Source organism: Plasmodium vinckei (genome assembly GCF_900681995.1).
Source record: "Plasmodium vinckei vinckei genome assembly, chromosome: PVVCY_11".
NCBI lineage: Eukaryota > Apicomplexa > Aconoidasida > Haemosporida > Plasmodiidae > Plasmodium > Plasmodium vinckei.
Window position 1 is genome coordinate 439,472 of NC_051303.1, and position 19,756 is coordinate 459,227.

Genomic DNA, 19,756 nt, shown 5'->3' on the forward strand with positions numbered 1-19,756 from the left:
ATGTTTATTTTTTTTATTTTTTTTTTTTTTCAAAATTTTTAAAAAACGCGTATGCATGCATTACCCCCCATTTTCGCTTGCACACATTATTTACACGTACATATATACACATATAATTGTACACATGTTTACAACTTTTTTTTTTTAGGAATAATCATATGTCAATCAAAGTTGTTCCTTCAAGATTACATACTAAACTGGTTCATACCAAAAGTCAAGGAGAGAAAACTTATTAAAGAGGACAGTGACATTAAATTAGAGGATATAAATGTTTATGAAGAATCAGAATTATATTGCTTGGAAAGAATAAGAAAATTTTCATGTAGTATAAAAAAAATATTAAAGAAACATAATGGTACAATTGTTATTCAAGTAAATAAATGTATCAATACAAACAAAATTAATATAAAATGTATTGAACATACAAAATTAAATAAAAATTTTTTTTGTTCTATTTGTAAAAGTAATTATATATGTGTGTGTCACAAAAATAAAAAACAAGAACTCAGACGAAAAATGAATTACTTAAAATGCCACGATGCATTATATAAAACAGTAAAAAAAAAACATAATGAAATAAACAATGATAAAAATAAATCGGAAGATATTGAAATTGATACACTTTCTGATTCATCCCAATATGAAAGAAGTACTGTTATTTCAAGTCATAATGAAAAAGATAAAATTAATGAAGAAATAAATATTCAACAAAATAATTTTGAAGATAAATCTGATACATATAAAGCTGAAAAAACATTTTATACATTATGTGAACATATTGATATACTAAATGAATTAAATCCATATGAGCAATCATACAGATCATCTAACAGTTCGATATTATGTATATCCAGTGATAGTAGTATATCAAACATTTCAGAAGATGATAATAATTGTATCGATGAAATTGAAAACACTTGTTCATATTATATTAACAATATATCAAAAAAAAATATACCTGATAATGCAATTAATTATGATGTATATAAGTTAAATACCACAAATGTACCCATGGAATTTCCATATAAAAATTCATTAACCACTACTCATGAAAATGTGGATCCTCGTAAAATAAATTATTTATCACGAACTAATGATAAAGAAAAAAATGATATCGAAGAAATTATCTTACATGAATTTAATAAGTTAGGAAAAGATGATCGTCAAAATGTTGGGGAATTACTTAAATCCAAAGATTCAAACAATACACCAAATAATAACATATCTAAAAATAAAGAAGAAAAAAAAAATATACCTATCAACGATTCAGTTGTACAAACAACTGATCAATCCAATACTCCTGATAAGGTTTCAAAAAATAAAAAAAAAAAAAAAAAAGATGAAAAAAAAGATAAACAAAAAAATGATGATAAGACAAAAGAAACAAACATATCTAACCAACCAAATAACATAAAATTAAATGAAGACGTAAAATCGAAAAATGTTAATAACGTTGAAAAGAAGGATGATATAAAAATGACAACTAATGAAAATTCAAATAAAAAGAAAACCGAAAAAGGATCAAAAAACAATCATGAAAGTAATAGCAATAAAAATAGCAGTACTAACAAAAGTGATAGTAGCCCAAAAAGTAACAAAAGTAAAACAGGAGATAGCAATACAAATGGTGAAAATAATAATGATAGTGATGAAAATAGTGATAATAAAAAGAAAAATGAACACAGTAATAAAAAAAATAAAAAGAATAAAAAAAATAAAAATAAAAAAACAAATGAAAGTGATGAAGATAGTAAAGATCCAAATGAGACAAATGTTGAAGAAGATAATAATCAAAACTCTAATGATTCAGATGAAATTATAAATAATTATTTTTGTAAAAATATTACAGATTATATAAAAAATTGTGATAAGATTGAAACACTTGCATCATATATTTATAATGAACTAATTGAAATAACAAAAAAGAAAATTAAAAAAAATGCAATAAAAGTAGAAAATATATCAAGCGATGGATACTTAGCAATTGGTGAAGAATTTCTAAATGTTATGAATAAAATAATTTTAATTATAAATTTTAAATTTAATAATGATGAGAGTATAAGAAAATATGATGATTTAAAAAACTACGATAGCAATAATAGTCAAACAAAAAATGAAGGAAATGATTATCAAACTGAAATAGATAACTTACCGTCTGAAAAATATAACATTTATAATAATGAACATGTGATCAAATTTTTAAATTTTTTGAAAAAAAAAATATTTTTAAAAATTATATTCCCAGATATTTATAATGATAAAAGTAAAAATAGAAATAAAAAAAATGTAAAGAAAAAAAAACAAGTTGATGTTAAATATGTAAATGATATATTTAAAAGAGATTGCACATTTTATGATAAAATATTAATAATAATACAACATATATTAGATATAAATATAAGAACACATATATTCTTATTTGTTTATTTATTTGTTGGAAAATATGTCTCCTTTATTGATTTAGATATCATTTTAAATATTATGATTAACTATAATGAATATATAAATTATAACAAAGTTACAGTAGATGATTCACTATTTAATGAAATGTCTAATAATTTGCCATCTGATATAGAGTCTAAAAATTCAGGTACAAAAAATAAAAATACAAAATCGGGAAAAAATAAAGAATCGACAACCGGAGATGAAGGAAACACATTTAACGATGTAGAAAAAAAAATGAAAAAAAAAAATAGTGATGAAGATAATGGAGCAGATGATGAATTAGTAGATTTAAACACAAGTCGAATTATTTATCTATTAATCTTAATTAGTAATAAACAAATTATCAATGAATTAACTAACGATAAAATTATTTTCAAAGAAGTTGGAAATAAATTCTACTTAGAAATAAATAAAAAATATTATGAAAATTTAAATACCGATTATGCTAAAATAATGAAAGAACATTTTGTAAAAGATTTAAAAGAAAATTATGTTAAAGATGTAAAATTTTTAGAAACTATTACACTAAATGATTTAATAAATAAGAAAAATGAATCATACACACAATTATATGGTACAAACAATTTTACAAATTTAGAAATAAAAAATATTTATAATAATAATGTGAATCTAATAGAAGAACTAATCAGATCTGAAAATGGAGAAAGCAAAAAAGATACCCTATTAAATATGCATGAAAACAATACATCAATAATTAACGATTTAGATTTATATAATGAAAATACTTTAAAAATGTCTATGATCAATTATAATTATGTTAAATTTAAATTAAGCTTTAAAATTGCTATAAAAAAAATAAACATGATAAGAGATAAAATATCTTTTTATTCACTAGTCTTTAGACATTGTACCTTTTTAATAAATACACTACACAATATTTATGTTACAAAGAATGATCAAACCAAATTATCAATTCCAAATATTTCGATAAATTATAAAAATTTGTTAGATGTCAATATGAATGATATAATTAAATTTAAAGAAATTTATGACAAACTTGTTAAATATAATAATAAAAAAAATATATTAAAAGATCTATACATAATCAAAGGAATGGATAACATATTATTAATTAGTTCACATTCTAATCCTCAAAAAACTTTTATTCTCGATTTATTTTTAAACTCCGATTTAGGAATCCCATACAAAAATACTATCACCACAAATGATCAAAATATAGATTCAAATGTTTTATTAAATTCTACAAATATTTTAAATACTAATCCTAAAAAGTCACATCTAAAAACAACAGAATCAAATATTATAGCATCTAAAAATGGTATCCCAATTTCAGAACATATAAATGATAACTACTTATTATCAACCACTGGGCATGCTATAAATGATAATAAACATGGAGTGAAAAATTACATGATATCTACAATGTATGACCAAACAAATGCTAACAAAAATGAAACACATTATAAACAACTTAATTCTTTAAATAGTGGACGCAATACATCTATATCTTCAACAGCTGGTGGAAAAAATAATAACATCTTAGTCGATACAAATATTAATGATTCTTCCATAGGACTAGACGAAGCATTAACTAATGAACTAATTGCAAGCAGAAAAATTAGTGGGCAATCAGAGAGTAGTAAATATATGAAAAAAAATATGTCATCTGCTATAAGTAGTCATAAAAGTGCAACAGAAGCTGGTACAGTAAAAGGGGACGATTTAAACATGATAAATGATGAGTTGGGACAAAATAAATATATAAAAAATAAATTTAAAAGAATTTATAATAAAGATATACCATATATTTGTAATGAAGGAAAAACTTGGATGGTTATTTATAAACCAGCATATTATCATTGTTCAGCTTATACATCACATAATAGATATAACTTCTTAGTAAATATTAATAAATATAGTGATTATTTTTATAATATATTAGAAAAAATATGTATAAAATGTAAAATAAAAACAAAATTTATGTGTACCACATGTAAAGAAATGGAAAATATTTGTAATAAATGTGAAAATATAATATCAAAATTATGTCCAAAATGTAATTTAATAATAAAAAAAAATAGAGATGTATTTAAAATTATTAATAGTATATCATTAAATGATGTTATATATAGTGGAAGAGTTGAATCATTTCATTTATTTATGATGAAATCTTTTCCAAATTTAGAAACTGTTAAAAAATGGCATAAATTAGAATGTGGATTATGTCATAGAATCGATTTAGAAACATCTGGAAGTTTAATTATTGCTAAAACAAAAGATGCAAGAGATTTCCTTTTCGATCAATTTAGAAAAAGAAATGTATATAAAGAATATATCTTATTATGTCATGGTAGAATTAAAAAGAAAAAAGGATTCATTAATAAATCAATACAAACACATGAATATAATAACTTTCATAGTAAAAGCCATTTTAGTTTAGTAGTTAAAACTGGTGGTACAGATGCATATACAGAATATAATTGTGTTAAAATTTATAAATTAAAAAGAAATATTCAAGACATTATTAAAGAAGTTATGGAAGGAAAATATAATTGTAATAGTACTATTAAAAAAGATATTAACAAAGAAATTTATTGTAATGATTATTATAAATTTTTAGATGAAAATAAAAAAAATGTAAATAAAATTCTACAAAGATGGGTTGCTACTGAACCATCTAATCATTTTGTTAATAATGATAATAGTGTAGAAATGGATGGAAAATTTGTTTATCCATATTATTTTGGACAAGATGATGATAATTCAGATTCTTTACAAATCCCAATAACAATTATTGCAAACTATAATTCAGATTCTCAGCTAGCTGAAAATCGAAAAAAAAGAAAAAAAGAAAAAAGAATCAAGTTCCAAAAAGAAATGCGAAAACTTATCAAAAATAAAGAAAGAAATAGTTCAACTGTTGATTCTAAACTTAAGAATACAATCTCAGATCATATACATGCTAATGAAAAATATGAAAATTTTGACGTAATCAATTTTGATATCCTTGATACTGATAATGAAGAAGATGAAGAAGAAGAAGAAGAAGAAGAAGAAGAAGCATGCTATAAAAATTTATCAAAAAAAGAAAGATTATTACAAAAATTAAGTTTTTTAAAATATAATAATAAAAAAGATAAAAGAATATATGGTTATACATCTTCGATAAATAGAAAAGTATGCCATCATTTATGTTTTAGATGTAATTCAATATCAGATGAATATTTTTATACCGATCCTAAAGATATAGAAGCATATACTAAAGAATTTACTTTATGTAATGTTAAAATTCATACAGGTAGAACTCATCAAATTCGTGTACATATGAGACATATTGGTCATCCATTAGTTTCAGATAAAAAATATTTAAATGCATCTTTAAGTAATCTAGATAAATTTTGGTGTTTTAGAATGTTTTTACACTCTATTATACTCGAATTTAATAACCCAGATTATTATTTTTATAATTTAAATGATGATATATCAAAAAAAAGAAATAAAAAAAATATTTATCCTAATAATAGTTCATATAAAGTACCAGAAAGAAGTGTTAAGGCAATATGCCCACTTGCTTGTGATTTACAAACAGCACTTAATCATGAATTACAAGTTGTTGATATTTTAGAGGATGAAAATACATATATAAATAGAATTCTTAAAATGAATATTAATGATAAAAGAAGTGAAGCTATGAAAAATGCTAAACCAATTATAGAAATTCATAAAATGAATAATGCTATATTTGGTGCAGATGATAATAGAAATTTATCTCAAGAACATATTAAAGGTAAACAACAAAATCAACATTTACAAATGGATGATGATATAGAAACAGATTTAAATAAATCGAAAGAATCATTACCTAAACAAACATACATAAAAGATGAATATCAACCAAATTATGAACATCCAGATGAATATGAACCAGATCATGATTTTGATACCTTCGAAGATGAAGTACTTAGACGAGAAAACGATGAAGAGGACGAAGAAGAAGAAGAAGAAGAAGAGGAAGAAGAGGAGGAAATTGATGAGGACGATGAAGAAGAAGATGTTGAAGATGATGATGCAGAGGTTGAAAAAAATAAACACATAAACAATACAAACGAACTAAATAAAGACAAAATAAATAAACTAGTAAAATCTGATAAAAATGTAAAAGAAAAAAAATTATCAAACAATAAAAAAATTGTAAAAGTTTCTACGGAAAATACAACAACCATTTCATCAAATGAAATAAAACTTGAACAAAATAAAAAAAATGATAAGTTAGCAAAAGGATTTGAAAATGATGATGGTGATAACATTCTTGATGAAGAAGAAATACATAAGTCGCTACTATTAAATGCACTAGATATGAATAATAAAAGACATATTATGAAGGTAAATCATGATTACTTTTTCAATGATAAAAATATATCAAAAGAAACTATTAAAAATAATAAAGCTGAAAAAAAAAAAGAAGTCAAAGAACGTATGAATGGGGAAACATACAAAAATAATCGTAATGATAATGGAGTAAATATAAAAACAGATTTTAATTTTCTAATAAATGAAACAAAAATTGTTTTAGAAAATATAATTATGAATAGCATTGCATTTAAAATACTTTCCTATTTATACAAAATAAGAAAAGCATTATTTTCCATTTTAAATGTATTTGGTAAAGATATCATAAAAAAAAAAAAACAAAAGAAAAAAACTTTTATTAAAATGAACTTAATTGAATTGTTTAAAAAAAATAAAGACAAAAAAGTTCCAAATGAGTTTATATATGAAATAGCACTATGTATTAGCTACTTTTTTAAAAATAATAATATACATGTCAAAAAAAGAAAAGAAGAATTTATTATATATACACAACTAAAAAATTTAAGAAATCTAAGTAAAAGTACAAACACACAAAATAGTACTTTAACAACTTCGGAACAAAGCAATACCTCTTCTCCTTACATATCAAATACTAACAAAAATATTATTATAGAAAAATTTTATAATATTTTATATAATATGAATTATTTCTTAAAAGAATATGGATTCAATACAAATGTAGATATAAAAGGTCAAATATCAGAAAAAGTTAAAATTGTATTTTTACAAATTACCAACGTATTTGTTATTATTATTAAAACATTAAACGGTAGAGTATATTTAAATGACAACCTCGAAATAAGTAATATAATAAAAAAAAATAAAATAACTCCATTAAATAAAATCGAACTATTTTTCTTATTATACAAATTATATGAACAACAAAAAACTGAAACAGAAAATAGTAAAAAAAAGAAAAAAAATATAAAAAAAAAAAAATTAAAAAATAAAATAACAAATGAACAAAATGAATTAATGGAAGAAATTCAAAGAAATATACTCAAAATTTATTACACAAAATATTGTGAAAATATTTTCAAACAAAATGACATTTATTTTAATGAAAAAAGACAAGATAATTTAGACGAGACAAATATAGAAAACCTAAACTATAATAATAAACTTATAAAACAAACCGTAATAACTAGTCCTGATGAATATCCTAATTTAATAGGAAAAAATATAAATATTGTAAATAAACAGCTAGAAATGAAGAAAGATCTAATGTATATGCGATCAGATCAAGATAAATATAATGCACTATTACATAGATACATTAATGATAATCAAAATGCAAATATTAATTCAAAAGTTAATAATGCTAGCCCAATTCACCAAACTAATAATAACATAACTACCAAATTAAATCCTGAACAAATAGACCTCGATAAATATGATACTACACATTATCAAAGAATGGCTGAAAGAGATGAAACAAATTTAAAACGACAACAAGCTATGTTATATGAAAGTAAAGAAAATATAAATAAAGGTAATAACGCTTTAGTTGATGGACGAAGTAATAATAATTGTATCGAACCAGATGGAAATGATTTCATGAATAACAATGGTATTAGAAATTTAATTAAAAGTTATTCTTATAATAATATAGACACTAATTTATCACAAGAATATATAAATAATGCAAGACAATCAATAAATAATAATTATTATACTGTAGAAAATATTCAAAATAAATTCTTAGATATAGATAATGGAAAAAATTTTGTTAATATAAATGAAAATAAAAAATTATTTAACACACCTAATGAAAGTTTTATGGATCCATTTGTAAAAGGAAATCAAAATGACATGTTCATAAATAAAGGAAATAATTCAATTATGGTGAAACCAGGAAAAGTTAATATGGTAAGAACACCTAACGAAATAAATGCATCAACAAAAATACAAGACATGAACAGAATAAATATTGATGGAACTTCAAATATGGAAGAAAATGTATATAAAAATTTTGTTAATGAAATTGAACAAATAAAAATTGAAACAAAAAAATGTGATGAAAATTATGAAAAAGAAATGTTAGAAATTAAAAAAATTAAAAATGAAATAAAATATATTAAAGAAAATAAAACAAATGAAGAAATATGTCAAAAATTTGCAGATATAAATATAAATAATTTTACTGTTATATTATTAAATTCATATAAAATATATGGTTTAAATCTTTTCATAAAACTATTAGTATATGATAATAATATCCCACACTTTAATGAATTTAAAAAACAAGATGAAGCAAATATTGAGTTCTTTATCAACTTATCCATTGATAAAATATTTGATCAATTACTATTAAATAATACAATATCAAATATTAATATTAAAAAATTAAAAGAAAAATTTATACAAGGACAAACAGCTTTTGAATCTATTCGTAAAGATGCTGATAAAATTATTGAAGAAAATATTAAAGAACAAAATTTTATATATATATTTTGGAGACATACTTATATACATGATATATATGAAAGAAAACAAATTATTTATGACTTCCTAATTAAACTTATAGATAAAACTATTGAAAAATATATAATTGTTGAATATATTAATATAAGACGAAATGATATATATGAACAAATGTATAAATTGTTAAATAAAAATCAAAATGCTACAAATAATATAAATCATATCTCTTTCAATCCACAATATAATGATAATATAAATTCAGACACAATCTTATCTCATAATAATTTTATGTATAGTAATACTAAATCTGTTCAAAACATATTCCAAAAAGTTCCATCACATAATATAAGACCTGATAGCAACAATTCAAATGTTCTACATCATTTAAATTTAAAACATGTTAGAGATCCTAAATTAGATGCACGAGATTCAATTCAAAATTTCTATTTTTCAAATGAATTTAATCTAGATAAAAAAAACAAAGAAAATATTATCGCAAATAATAATAAAATAAATGAAAATCCATTTTTTATTAAAGCAAACTACAATACTACCACTAACACAAACACAAACATAAATAATCTTCTTTTTGAAAACTATAATTTAGATAAAAGAAATAATTATTATGATCAACCAAATGTAAAAGGAAGAAACTATCGTGAATCCATAGATTCTAAAGATCGAAACTATCATTCCATGTCCTATCCTAATATCCTTGAAGCTGATAAATCATGTTCAAATACATTTAATGAAAATAGAAATGAAACACAAAGTAGTATATATAGCAACCACAATAACACAATTAATAGAACCCATAGTAGTAATAATAATAGACTAACATATGATCCTAAAAATATAGAAGATGTAGCTAGAAGTATGAGTAATCATAATATATTTGACAAAAATAAATTAAAAAATAATGAATCATTTAATAATACACCAAACTCATTATATCTAAAAAATAAATTTAGAAATGAAACACATGGTATACGAATAAATAATAATTTAAAAACAAATTCTTTTAGTGCATATAATATGAACTATTATTTACATAATAATCAACAAAATGAAGAAAAACATAATATTATAAATAATAATAAAAATATAGATCCTAATACAAATTTTATCAAATGCAATTATATGGATGGCGAAAATATTGAACATAGACAACACTATTTAAGTTCCTCTACTGATGTAAATCAAAAAAGTGCTAATCATATTATAAATGAACATAATAAAATAGGAAAATTTAATACTGGGCAAATGTTTATAGACAATTATAAATCATCAGTACAACACTTTTTTAGTAACAATATGAGAGATGTAAATTTATTAAAGAAAGTAAATCAACATGATGAAATATCAAATGATCTAACCAACTTATCAATAAAAAAAAAAGATCAATATATATTTTATGACAATAATGTTAAATCGAATGAAGAAAATGTAGCTGAAAAAAATGTTAATAATAATGATAGCCAATTTATTGATAAACGACTAGCCAATGATACGGATAGTGCAACAACTACTTTAGAAAATAATATCAAAAATAATTATTCAAAAAAATTTAAAAATATGATGGCAAATGTTTTTTATAAAAATAATTTAGATAAAACAATAGATGATGGTCCGAATGCTACAAATAACACAATGAATAATTATGATGTATTAGGATCCAGAGCTTTTGATGATTTAAAAAAAATTATGAACCAAAATTCTATAAAAAAAATAAATGTTAATGATGATATTATGACATCAAACCAAAATGAATATAATAAAAATAAAATAAATGATAATCATTCACCTATTAATAAAAATGGACCTTCAGATCCAAATGATAAATGCTTAGAATTGTTCAACAGTATAACTAGCCATTTTACATTATCAAATAATTTAATAAATAAAAAAAATAATATAGCTAGCGAATATAAAGATATTGGAGATGAAAAAGAAGAATCGATATTAAGTAACAACACGGATACATTAATGCAATATAATAGATTATATAAAGGAAATGAAAATTTAGTTAGACAAAATAGTGTTGAAAGAAATATAGAAACACGGGGACAAAATATTCCTATGGCTAGCTATATCGAAAATAATAATAGTAATAATATGAACATGGTCAGGCGAAATGCAAATAATAGTAATAACATTTTAAATACTAATGCCAATATCAATAATATACACCATTTTAAATATTCAAATGTATTTAAAAATAATCCTAATTATGAAAATGATAATATAAAAGCTCCTAGTGAATCAAATATTATTAACATACTAGCCGAATTAAATAATAGCCAAAATAATTCAAAAAATATACGGAATGAAACATCAAATATGGAATCATTATCACATACTGTTGACAATTTATCACACATTAATAATAGAAATTCTCATACTAATTTTGATATATTAAATAGAGATAATGCACAAATAATTGCAGAACAAAGAAAAATAAATGATACTATTAGAAATTCTAATGGCTCACCAGGGGGAAATATTAACATGAACGAGTCAGGTATTATAATGGATTCAATCGGAACAAATCATCCTAATTATAATAACTTATATGATAATAATAATAATTCATATTTTTTTAAAAAATATTTCGGAATTAATTCACAAGCAAATTTTGAAAAAGAAGAAAACCAACGCATAAATACTAACGACCATCTAAAACAAAGAAATTTTATACAACCTAAAGATATAATAACTAATGATAGCATAGGAAATGGAAATGAAAACATTCGAAGAGTACCATGTAATGAAATAAATATAAATAATTTTAATAGAAATTTAAATAAAGACCATATAAATAAATACACTAGTTCTTGTTCCGATATTAAAAGTATATATCAAGAGGATGATGATTATATAAATAATAAATATGACCAAGTAGATTCTAGTCCCATTAGCCAAAAATATTTAAGCAAATCTTTTTCTAATTTAGATGCACTACAAAAATATAAAGATTCCGATGAAAACACTCAACAACTATTACGTATGCTTGCAAACCAAAGAAATGAAATGACAAACACAAACACAAATGATAATGAAAAAAATTATAGAAACATCAGGAGTAGTAGCCTTCATAGTAACAGTGGATATTCCTATATGCACCACAAAAATAGTAACATAAATATCGGACAAGATGAAAATATATTAAACACTGCTATTGGAAATAATCCATTATTTAACGGATCAAATAATACCTCACAAAATATGAATCACAATTTTGATATGAACAATTTCCCACTATATATGAATAAAAATATGATGGATTTTAATGTAAATAAAAATAAACAAATAAATAATAATAACAATTTCGATTTTAAAAATAATAAAGATATATATATGAATAATAATGGTCATGTGTTTTTTCAAACCCCCAACAATGCCGTGAATGCAAATAGATATATTGATATTAACTGTGGTAATAATAATGTTTATAATGAAACTAACTATAAAAAATCAAACTCCAATGATAATTCAAATTATTTAGGATTTAAAGAAACACGAACAGATGGTCATGATGGTAGTAACAATAATAGCACAAAAGGTGGTGAGGAAAATGAAAATAAAAATTCTAGTAATGCCAATAAAAATGAACAAAATACTGGCAAAAATAAAAGTAATAAGAAAGGTGAAAAAAACAAGTAAACAAATTTATAAAATAAAAAGATATATAACTTGATTTAAATAAAGAAAAATTATATTATTATAAAATTTTTTTTCTATGAAAATCGACTTTTAACTATATTTTATACATCCGTGTGTGTACTACAATTTGCTTTTGTAATATTACAATTACACTACATTTATATTTTTGTATTATTTTTAAACTAATTAAAAATTCTTATAACTTAAAAAAAAATTTAAATATAAAAAAAGCTACAAGCACAACTACAGCAAATGATGCAACGAGAAAAACTATGTAAAGAAAAGAATTTTTTCTTTCTTCATCAATTAACATATATTGTATTGTTGGACTTTTCTCATAATTATAAAAATGCACACCCATTTCATTTGGGGGGATTGAACTTCCATAGGGATAACCCGATGAGTGCCCAATAAATGGAATAAAATTTAAAGACATAAATGAATATGTACTATTATTATTATTATCACTTTTTTCATTTTTAATATTATGATCATTAAGTTTTTTGGGATTATTATGTTTATTTATTTTCTTCTCTTCCTTTTTTAAAAGATCTTTTACATTTTCTGTATTATCATTATGCCATTCATCCTTTATATTAATTGTATTTGTATTGTCTAAATTGTTTCTTAAATGTGCTTTTCTTTTTATATTTTTTTTGGATAAACAATAATTTATATTTATGTTTATATTTATTAATAAAATGAGGAAAAACAAATATATCTTCTTCATGTCGTAAAATGGGGAAGTTTATTTTACAAAATGTTTATTCGATTTGTACATGTGCATATAATATATAATATTTTATTTTATATTGTATTAACGACCTATCTGTAAAAAAAAAAAAGGGGAAATATATATATTGGTCTTTTATTATTTATCGTATATATTATATTTTATCTTCTCATTATACATTTAAATAAAAGAGTATACACAACTGTTTGTATATATCTATATTACATATGGCTATATATTTATTCCAATTTATATAGTACCTGTTGTTTATTTGTTATGCTTTTTATTATATTATTTATTATATTTTGTTATTATTTTATAACTTTTTCCTCTTATAATTTAATATTCTTCATTCATTTTACATATTATCTCACGTCCTATAATTGTCTAAAGGATGTATACATTCCGTGTAAAAAATATACATGAACAAATTTGCCTGTGCAAAAGAGTGCTCAAACAATTATATTTCCATTATTTTTTTATTTTATTTTTTACAATATTTTTCAAGGAAAATATTTATATAACAATCATATCCTATATTCTACAAAATCTATTATAAATTATCAGCCTTTAAAAAATATACATAACATTTATATTAAAATTCAAAGTCTATAATTGTTATACTAAACTACATTTTTTCATTTATTATTAGCTCATATTTCCATATATACATTTCAAAGAAAAAAAAATGTGTGTATTTATATGCACTTTTTTTATACTTACTCATATTATATGAACGTACATAATTAATTTAAAAAAAAAAATTATTAGATAGCTTTTTTATACACCACGTCTAAATACAACTTTTTTTAAAAAAATATCTTTCTACATTTCAGTTGTTATTATCTTATAAACATTATTCTTTATTCTCAAAAATATACGAATATTTTATCAATATATACTTTTCCTGTTTTAATATATTCCTTGAAATTTTTATAAAACATTATTGTTTTACGTTTGTATTTTTTCTCATAATCTCCTATTTAACATGAACAGTCATATTTTTTAGTATAGCTGTTCATATTTATTCTGTTACATTCTTAAATCATTTCCGATCACTGGGTGACATAATGAACTGTAGGTGTGGATTTTTCCCATTTTTTTTTATTCTTATTTTCACAATTGTTAAAGACGGAGTATAAATATACCATAACTTGTGTTCACTATGCTAAGGTTAAACATTTTAAGAAAGGATGTGCATATTATATCTTAAAAAAATAATTCGAAATTTGATTTTATACATATATAAACATATGTAGCTAAAAAAAAAATAAAAAAGGTATTCCGACTTTTTACATAATTATTCGGTCCCTATAGTTTTTAAGCTAATCATTCATCTCCAAAGTCGTTATATATATTTTTTTTTTCTTATCATATCATAATTATTTTTATTTATATTTTTTTAGTATAATGATTAATTTTTTTTTAAAATAGTAATAATAATAATGATAAACCTATTTAAAAAAAAATGCTATAATATGAAAAAATTAAAGCCTCCTTTCTTTGCCCTTCCTACTGTTTATCACTGTGATAATTGTTGTTTGTATGAACTATTCTTAAATAATTAAAATTTATTTATATTTGATATTTACTTATATATTCTTTATATATATTATGCCCCCCTTTTTAATAAGTAATTACTAAAATGATAAATCGTAAATTATACATACAAGACGAAACAGTTGATGTTACTTTAAATTTATTTAAAAATGTAACAAATTCAAAAGACGTTCTCGAAATTTATAATAAAAAAAGTGTTGATATATGTTCATCCGATCAGCAAAATAAGTTCTTTCTTATTTTGGATAGTCAATTGGTATGCAAATCAAACATTTATTCATTAATATAGAAGTAACAATTTTGAAAAAATATGTATATCAACAAATATGCTTTTAAATAATATGGGGGTAAACCCAGCTAGCCAAAATTCTTTTAGCTATTTTTTTTTTTTTGTATTTTTGTTCAGGTTTTTAATGAAGGTCATATATTACATAGTATTTATAGGGGATACCACAATTTTAAGACAAAGAAAAAGATAACCAAAAATATAATATTGGAAATATTTTTTCTGTTATCATCTCATGATAATGTGAGTATTTTTTATAAAATTTTTCATCCATTTTGAATGTCTCACATTTTTAATATTTCCATTTTTTTTATTAAAACCTTTTATTACTTTTCTAGATCAATGAATGTATAAATCAGTACAAGATGAATGAGAAATCGACTTCCATAATTTATGTAGGTGTGAATATGCCAAATGATCAGGTAATTTCATGCAAATTTTTCATATATATCATTTTTTGTAAATTAATTAAAAAAAAATATATAAATTATTATATATCCACATACACACAGATGGAAGAAGTTACTAAAATAATTCAAGGGGAAAGTACCAATTTTGATGAAATATCTTCTTTACATTGTGAAAAAAAAATATTAGAATATTTCAATACAGACATAAATAATATCGATAGATTTATTTATCATAATATTGCATCAAAGAAAATTAATCTTAACTAATAAGTTTCTTAATATATTATTTTAGTTATTTTATTAATATATTGTTTTAGCTGTTTTATTAATATATTGTTTTAGCTATTTTATTAATATATTATTTTAGCTAGTTTATTAATATATTATTTTAGCTAGTTTCTTAATATATTATTTTAGCTAGTTTCTTAATATATTATTTTAGCTATTTTATTAACATTTTTTTTTGCTACACCATGTTGCGGTGTACATATTAATTCATTTATGTAAGTCCCATTTACTGGCCATTTTAAAAACTGCAAACCATTATAGAAATGGTGACAACAAAATCAAGACGTATTATTACTTTGTTTTTATTTTATGTCATTTAAAAAAGTTATTCATAAATAAGTGGAAAACGCTTTACATATTTGTAGAACATATTCATTAGTACATGCAGAAAAACATATGCCATATATTCCTATATATGGTATAGATAATACAAATTAAATCTATTCTAAAATAATTCTCTATACTTATTAACATATCCATGTAAAGGTGTATCTTCACAAAAATAAAAAATAAAATTTAACATCGCAAATAAATCATATATATATTTGGACAGTATTACATGGATAAATATGCAATTTCGTTAGCATTTTTAAGGAACAAAATGAAAAAAAAAATTATAATATTCTATATTTATATAAAGTACAATTCATATAAGATGGATTACATCTACACCATGTAGGAAAGATCTATATGTGCATCTATAGGAAGACCAGATATTATTCGAATAAAATTTAATAAACTCTCAATTTGTGAAAAGAATGAATGTCTGGTTTTATATTCATTAGAATTAAAAGGAGATTTGCAAAAAATACTTGAAAGAAATAAAACACTATCCATTTTTCTATAACCATCATGTTTATTACTTAACATATCATGTTTTAATTCATAACTACCAACTTTAATAGTACTAGCTAATGGTGTAGTATTATTTGCAGATACCTTTTCATTTATTTTATCAGATTTAAAATAAACTCTTTGTGATAATTCAACAAGAAGTATAAGATCAATTAAAATTGGAGAAGCTAATAAAGAATCTTGACAAACATTATATAAAGATATTATATTTTTACCATTCATGAATATTTCATTAATATATTCATCCATAGCTTTTTTATCATCTCCTACATATGGAATATATTTTATTACAATTTCACTATTGACTTTTTGTTTTTCAATATCATCTGAATAATTATATCCATTTTTCATTTCTTCACATTCTACATCTGTTTGTGTTAAGCTATCTCCTTTACAATAATCATTATCTTTATTTGTGTATGCATCTTCGAAATTGTCATCAACAAACATATTCTCGTTAGCCTTTACATAATCACATATCAAATTACTTTTAGAAACTTTTTTGCTATAAAATTGGCTATCTGATGAAAGATTCTTTCCATCGTTATTTCCCAAGTGGTTATACGAGACAATACTTTTGGGTTTCAATCCTAAGAAAAGGTAAGAACAAGTAACAAGCATGTAAATTGTATTCAACGTATAATAAGTCTAAACAAATGACAAAAGAAATAACAAACCAAGCTAGCGATAGCTACAGTATAAACATAAAACAGATTCACATAGATGCAAAATAACAGATGGGGCCATACCTGTTCCAAAGAAAGTGTCCAAAAGAAGGTTCTTCATTTTAGTTTGACCTGTCTTTAAATCATTTCCAATTATGAATATTCCTTTTTGTTCTGCTAATTGAACAACACCATTTACTAAAGTGTTTTGAGGACTGCTATTTATAAATGGACAATTTTCTAAAACAGATGCTAAAGCATATATAATACTTGGTGAAATAGATTCATGATTATTTTGGCATGCTAATAATATATTCTGAACAGTATCATTAATTCCTGGTATATGTGGTATATTTCTTTCAGTATTACCTGACCATAATACAATAACATCTGTTAATTGATTTTGTTTTTTAAATTCTTTAATTTGATTTCTAACTTGTTCTAAAATTTCTAATTTATTTTTTCCAAATAATATATTATTTACTCTTTTTTGTTGATTAGCAGCAATAAAATTCCCTTTAAAATATACACTCTTTAAAGGTACATAATCTAAATCATCTTTTATTTTTTCAACTAAATCACGATCAAAAACTTTATTTCTAATTAAACAATCTTTTAAATTTAAATTATTAATATCCCAACCACCATAAACTATATTTTCTGGATTATATAATTCAACTATATTATATATAGGGCAATAAGAATGTTCTTTTTCAATTTTATCATAACCTAATCTAATGTTAGATGATAAAAGGATACTACCTAAATAGTTTGGTTTCTTTTTTTCATACTTATCTAAATATGTTATATTTTTTGCATTTGCACATATACCTCCTAACATAGTTGTTGAATTATTTCCACCAATACCAATTATTAATATTCCTAATTTTTTTGCTTTTATTTTTTCAGTAAGAATTTTATAATTATTTTTAACTTGCTTACATTCTACTACTCCATTTTTTATATCCTTTTTTACTTCAACTTCTGTATGCTCATAATTTGAGTAAACACAATTTGAATCCTCTTCTTTTACATATTTTACATTTAAAAAATGTTCATCCTTTTTATAAAAATTGCTGCCTGATTCCTTTGAGGCTGAAAAGTTTAATCCCTTATAGCTTTCCATTTAGAAATAAAGTTTTTTTTTTTTTTACAAAAGATGTTTGATAAAAAGAATATGAATGATAAGAAATAGTTAGTGATTAGATTATGCAAACAACTTTATTATTTACAATTAGCTTAATATAAATGACAACCTAATTTGTTTTTATCCATTGGAAAGAGAAAGTAATAAACCATTAAAGAATGTAAAATTTTGTAAAAAAATATAATAAAATTAATAAAAAAATTGATAATAAATTTTGATCAAATTTATAATTTATTTAAAATAATTACTAAGATATGACATATTATTTATTAATTTTTTTTTCATTTATTCAATAATATATTTTTAAGTGCATAAACATATAATATTATACTTTTTCATAAATAAAAAAAATTCGTATCTCTCCGTAAAAATATTATTTACTAAGAAATATTGCATAGTGATAACTTTGTCGTAGTTGATATATAAGCTAAATTATTTATAATATTATAAATGGCCTAACATAATTATGCGATGCTAAAATTCGAGCGAGAAAAAATGGTTCGACAGCAATAAGGTATAAATATTATATAAGAAGATATTTTATATTTTTCACCCTTTTAAGTAAACCTTTCAAAATACCCATTAATTTTTATACAAATTAAAAAAAAATGCTATTCTTAAATAGGTATAATTATTTGGTTCATTTTTTTCTACTCTTTAAAATAATGATAATGTAAAAATTAAAAGTAAACACATTTTTTTTTTTTTTAAACATTTTGGGTTTACAATATTTGATTCTACATCATTCATGTATTACATTATCAATACATTCAATTTGTATGACATCATTTTGTTTCCTCTCTTTGAATTTGTAAAATAATTCCTAAACAAATAAATACATTCCCTTATAAAGTATGAAAAAAATAAATCTCGGTATTTACTACCTATTTGATATATAAATATATTTTCTTGTTATTTCCTTATTAT

The 19,756-nt window shown here is 21.9% G+C and overlaps 4 protein-coding genes across 4 annotated transcripts in view; 2 read left to right on the plus strand and 2 right to left on the minus strand.

Annotated features, from left to right (window-relative positions):
* The window catches only part of PVVCY_1101190 (RNA pseudouridylate synthase, putative), a gene marked incomplete at both ends in the record, with an annotated part of 28,200 nt that extends 15,315 nt beyond the window's left edge, over positions 1-12,885 (plus strand). Inside the window, one exon of the mRNA XM_008626255.2 lies at positions 149-12,885. Within this exon, the coding sequence (XP_008624477.2) occupies positions 149-12,885 (12,737 nt within the window). The remainder of the gene's footprint in view (positions 1-148) is intronic.
* A 196-nt stretch (positions 12,886-13,081) lies between these two features.
* On the minus strand, positions 13,082-13,615 carry PVVCY_1101200 (apical rhoptry neck protein, putative; the record flags this gene model as incomplete). The annotated part of the gene is made up of 1 exon (XM_008626253.1): positions 13,082-13,615. The coding sequence occupies one exon, from the start codon at positions 13,613-13,615 to the stop codon at positions 13,082-13,084; it is 534 nt and encodes a 177-aa protein (XP_008624475.1).
* A 1,648-nt stretch (positions 13,616-15,263) lies between these two features.
* PVVCY_1101210 (EKC/KEOPS complex subunit CGI121, putative) lies at positions 15,264-16,141 on the plus strand (the record flags this gene model as incomplete). The annotated part of the gene is made up of 4 exons (XM_008626252.1): positions 15,264-15,434; positions 15,585-15,707; positions 15,803-15,886; positions 15,977-16,141. 4 exons carry the CDS (start codon positions 15,264-15,266, stop codon positions 16,139-16,141), a joined length of 543 nt encoding a protein of 180 aa, XP_008624474.1.
* Positions 16,142-16,828: 687 nt separating this feature from the next.
* On the minus strand, positions 16,829-18,808 carry PVVCY_1101220 (inositol-3-phosphate synthase, putative; the record flags this gene model as incomplete). The annotated part of the gene is made up of 2 exons (XM_008626251.1): positions 16,829-17,607; positions 17,767-18,808. The coding sequence occupies 2 exons, from the start codon at positions 18,806-18,808 to the stop codon at positions 16,829-16,831; spliced, it is 1,821 nt and encodes a 606-aa protein (XP_008624473.1).
* Between the last annotated feature and the right edge of the window lie 948 nt (positions 18,809-19,756).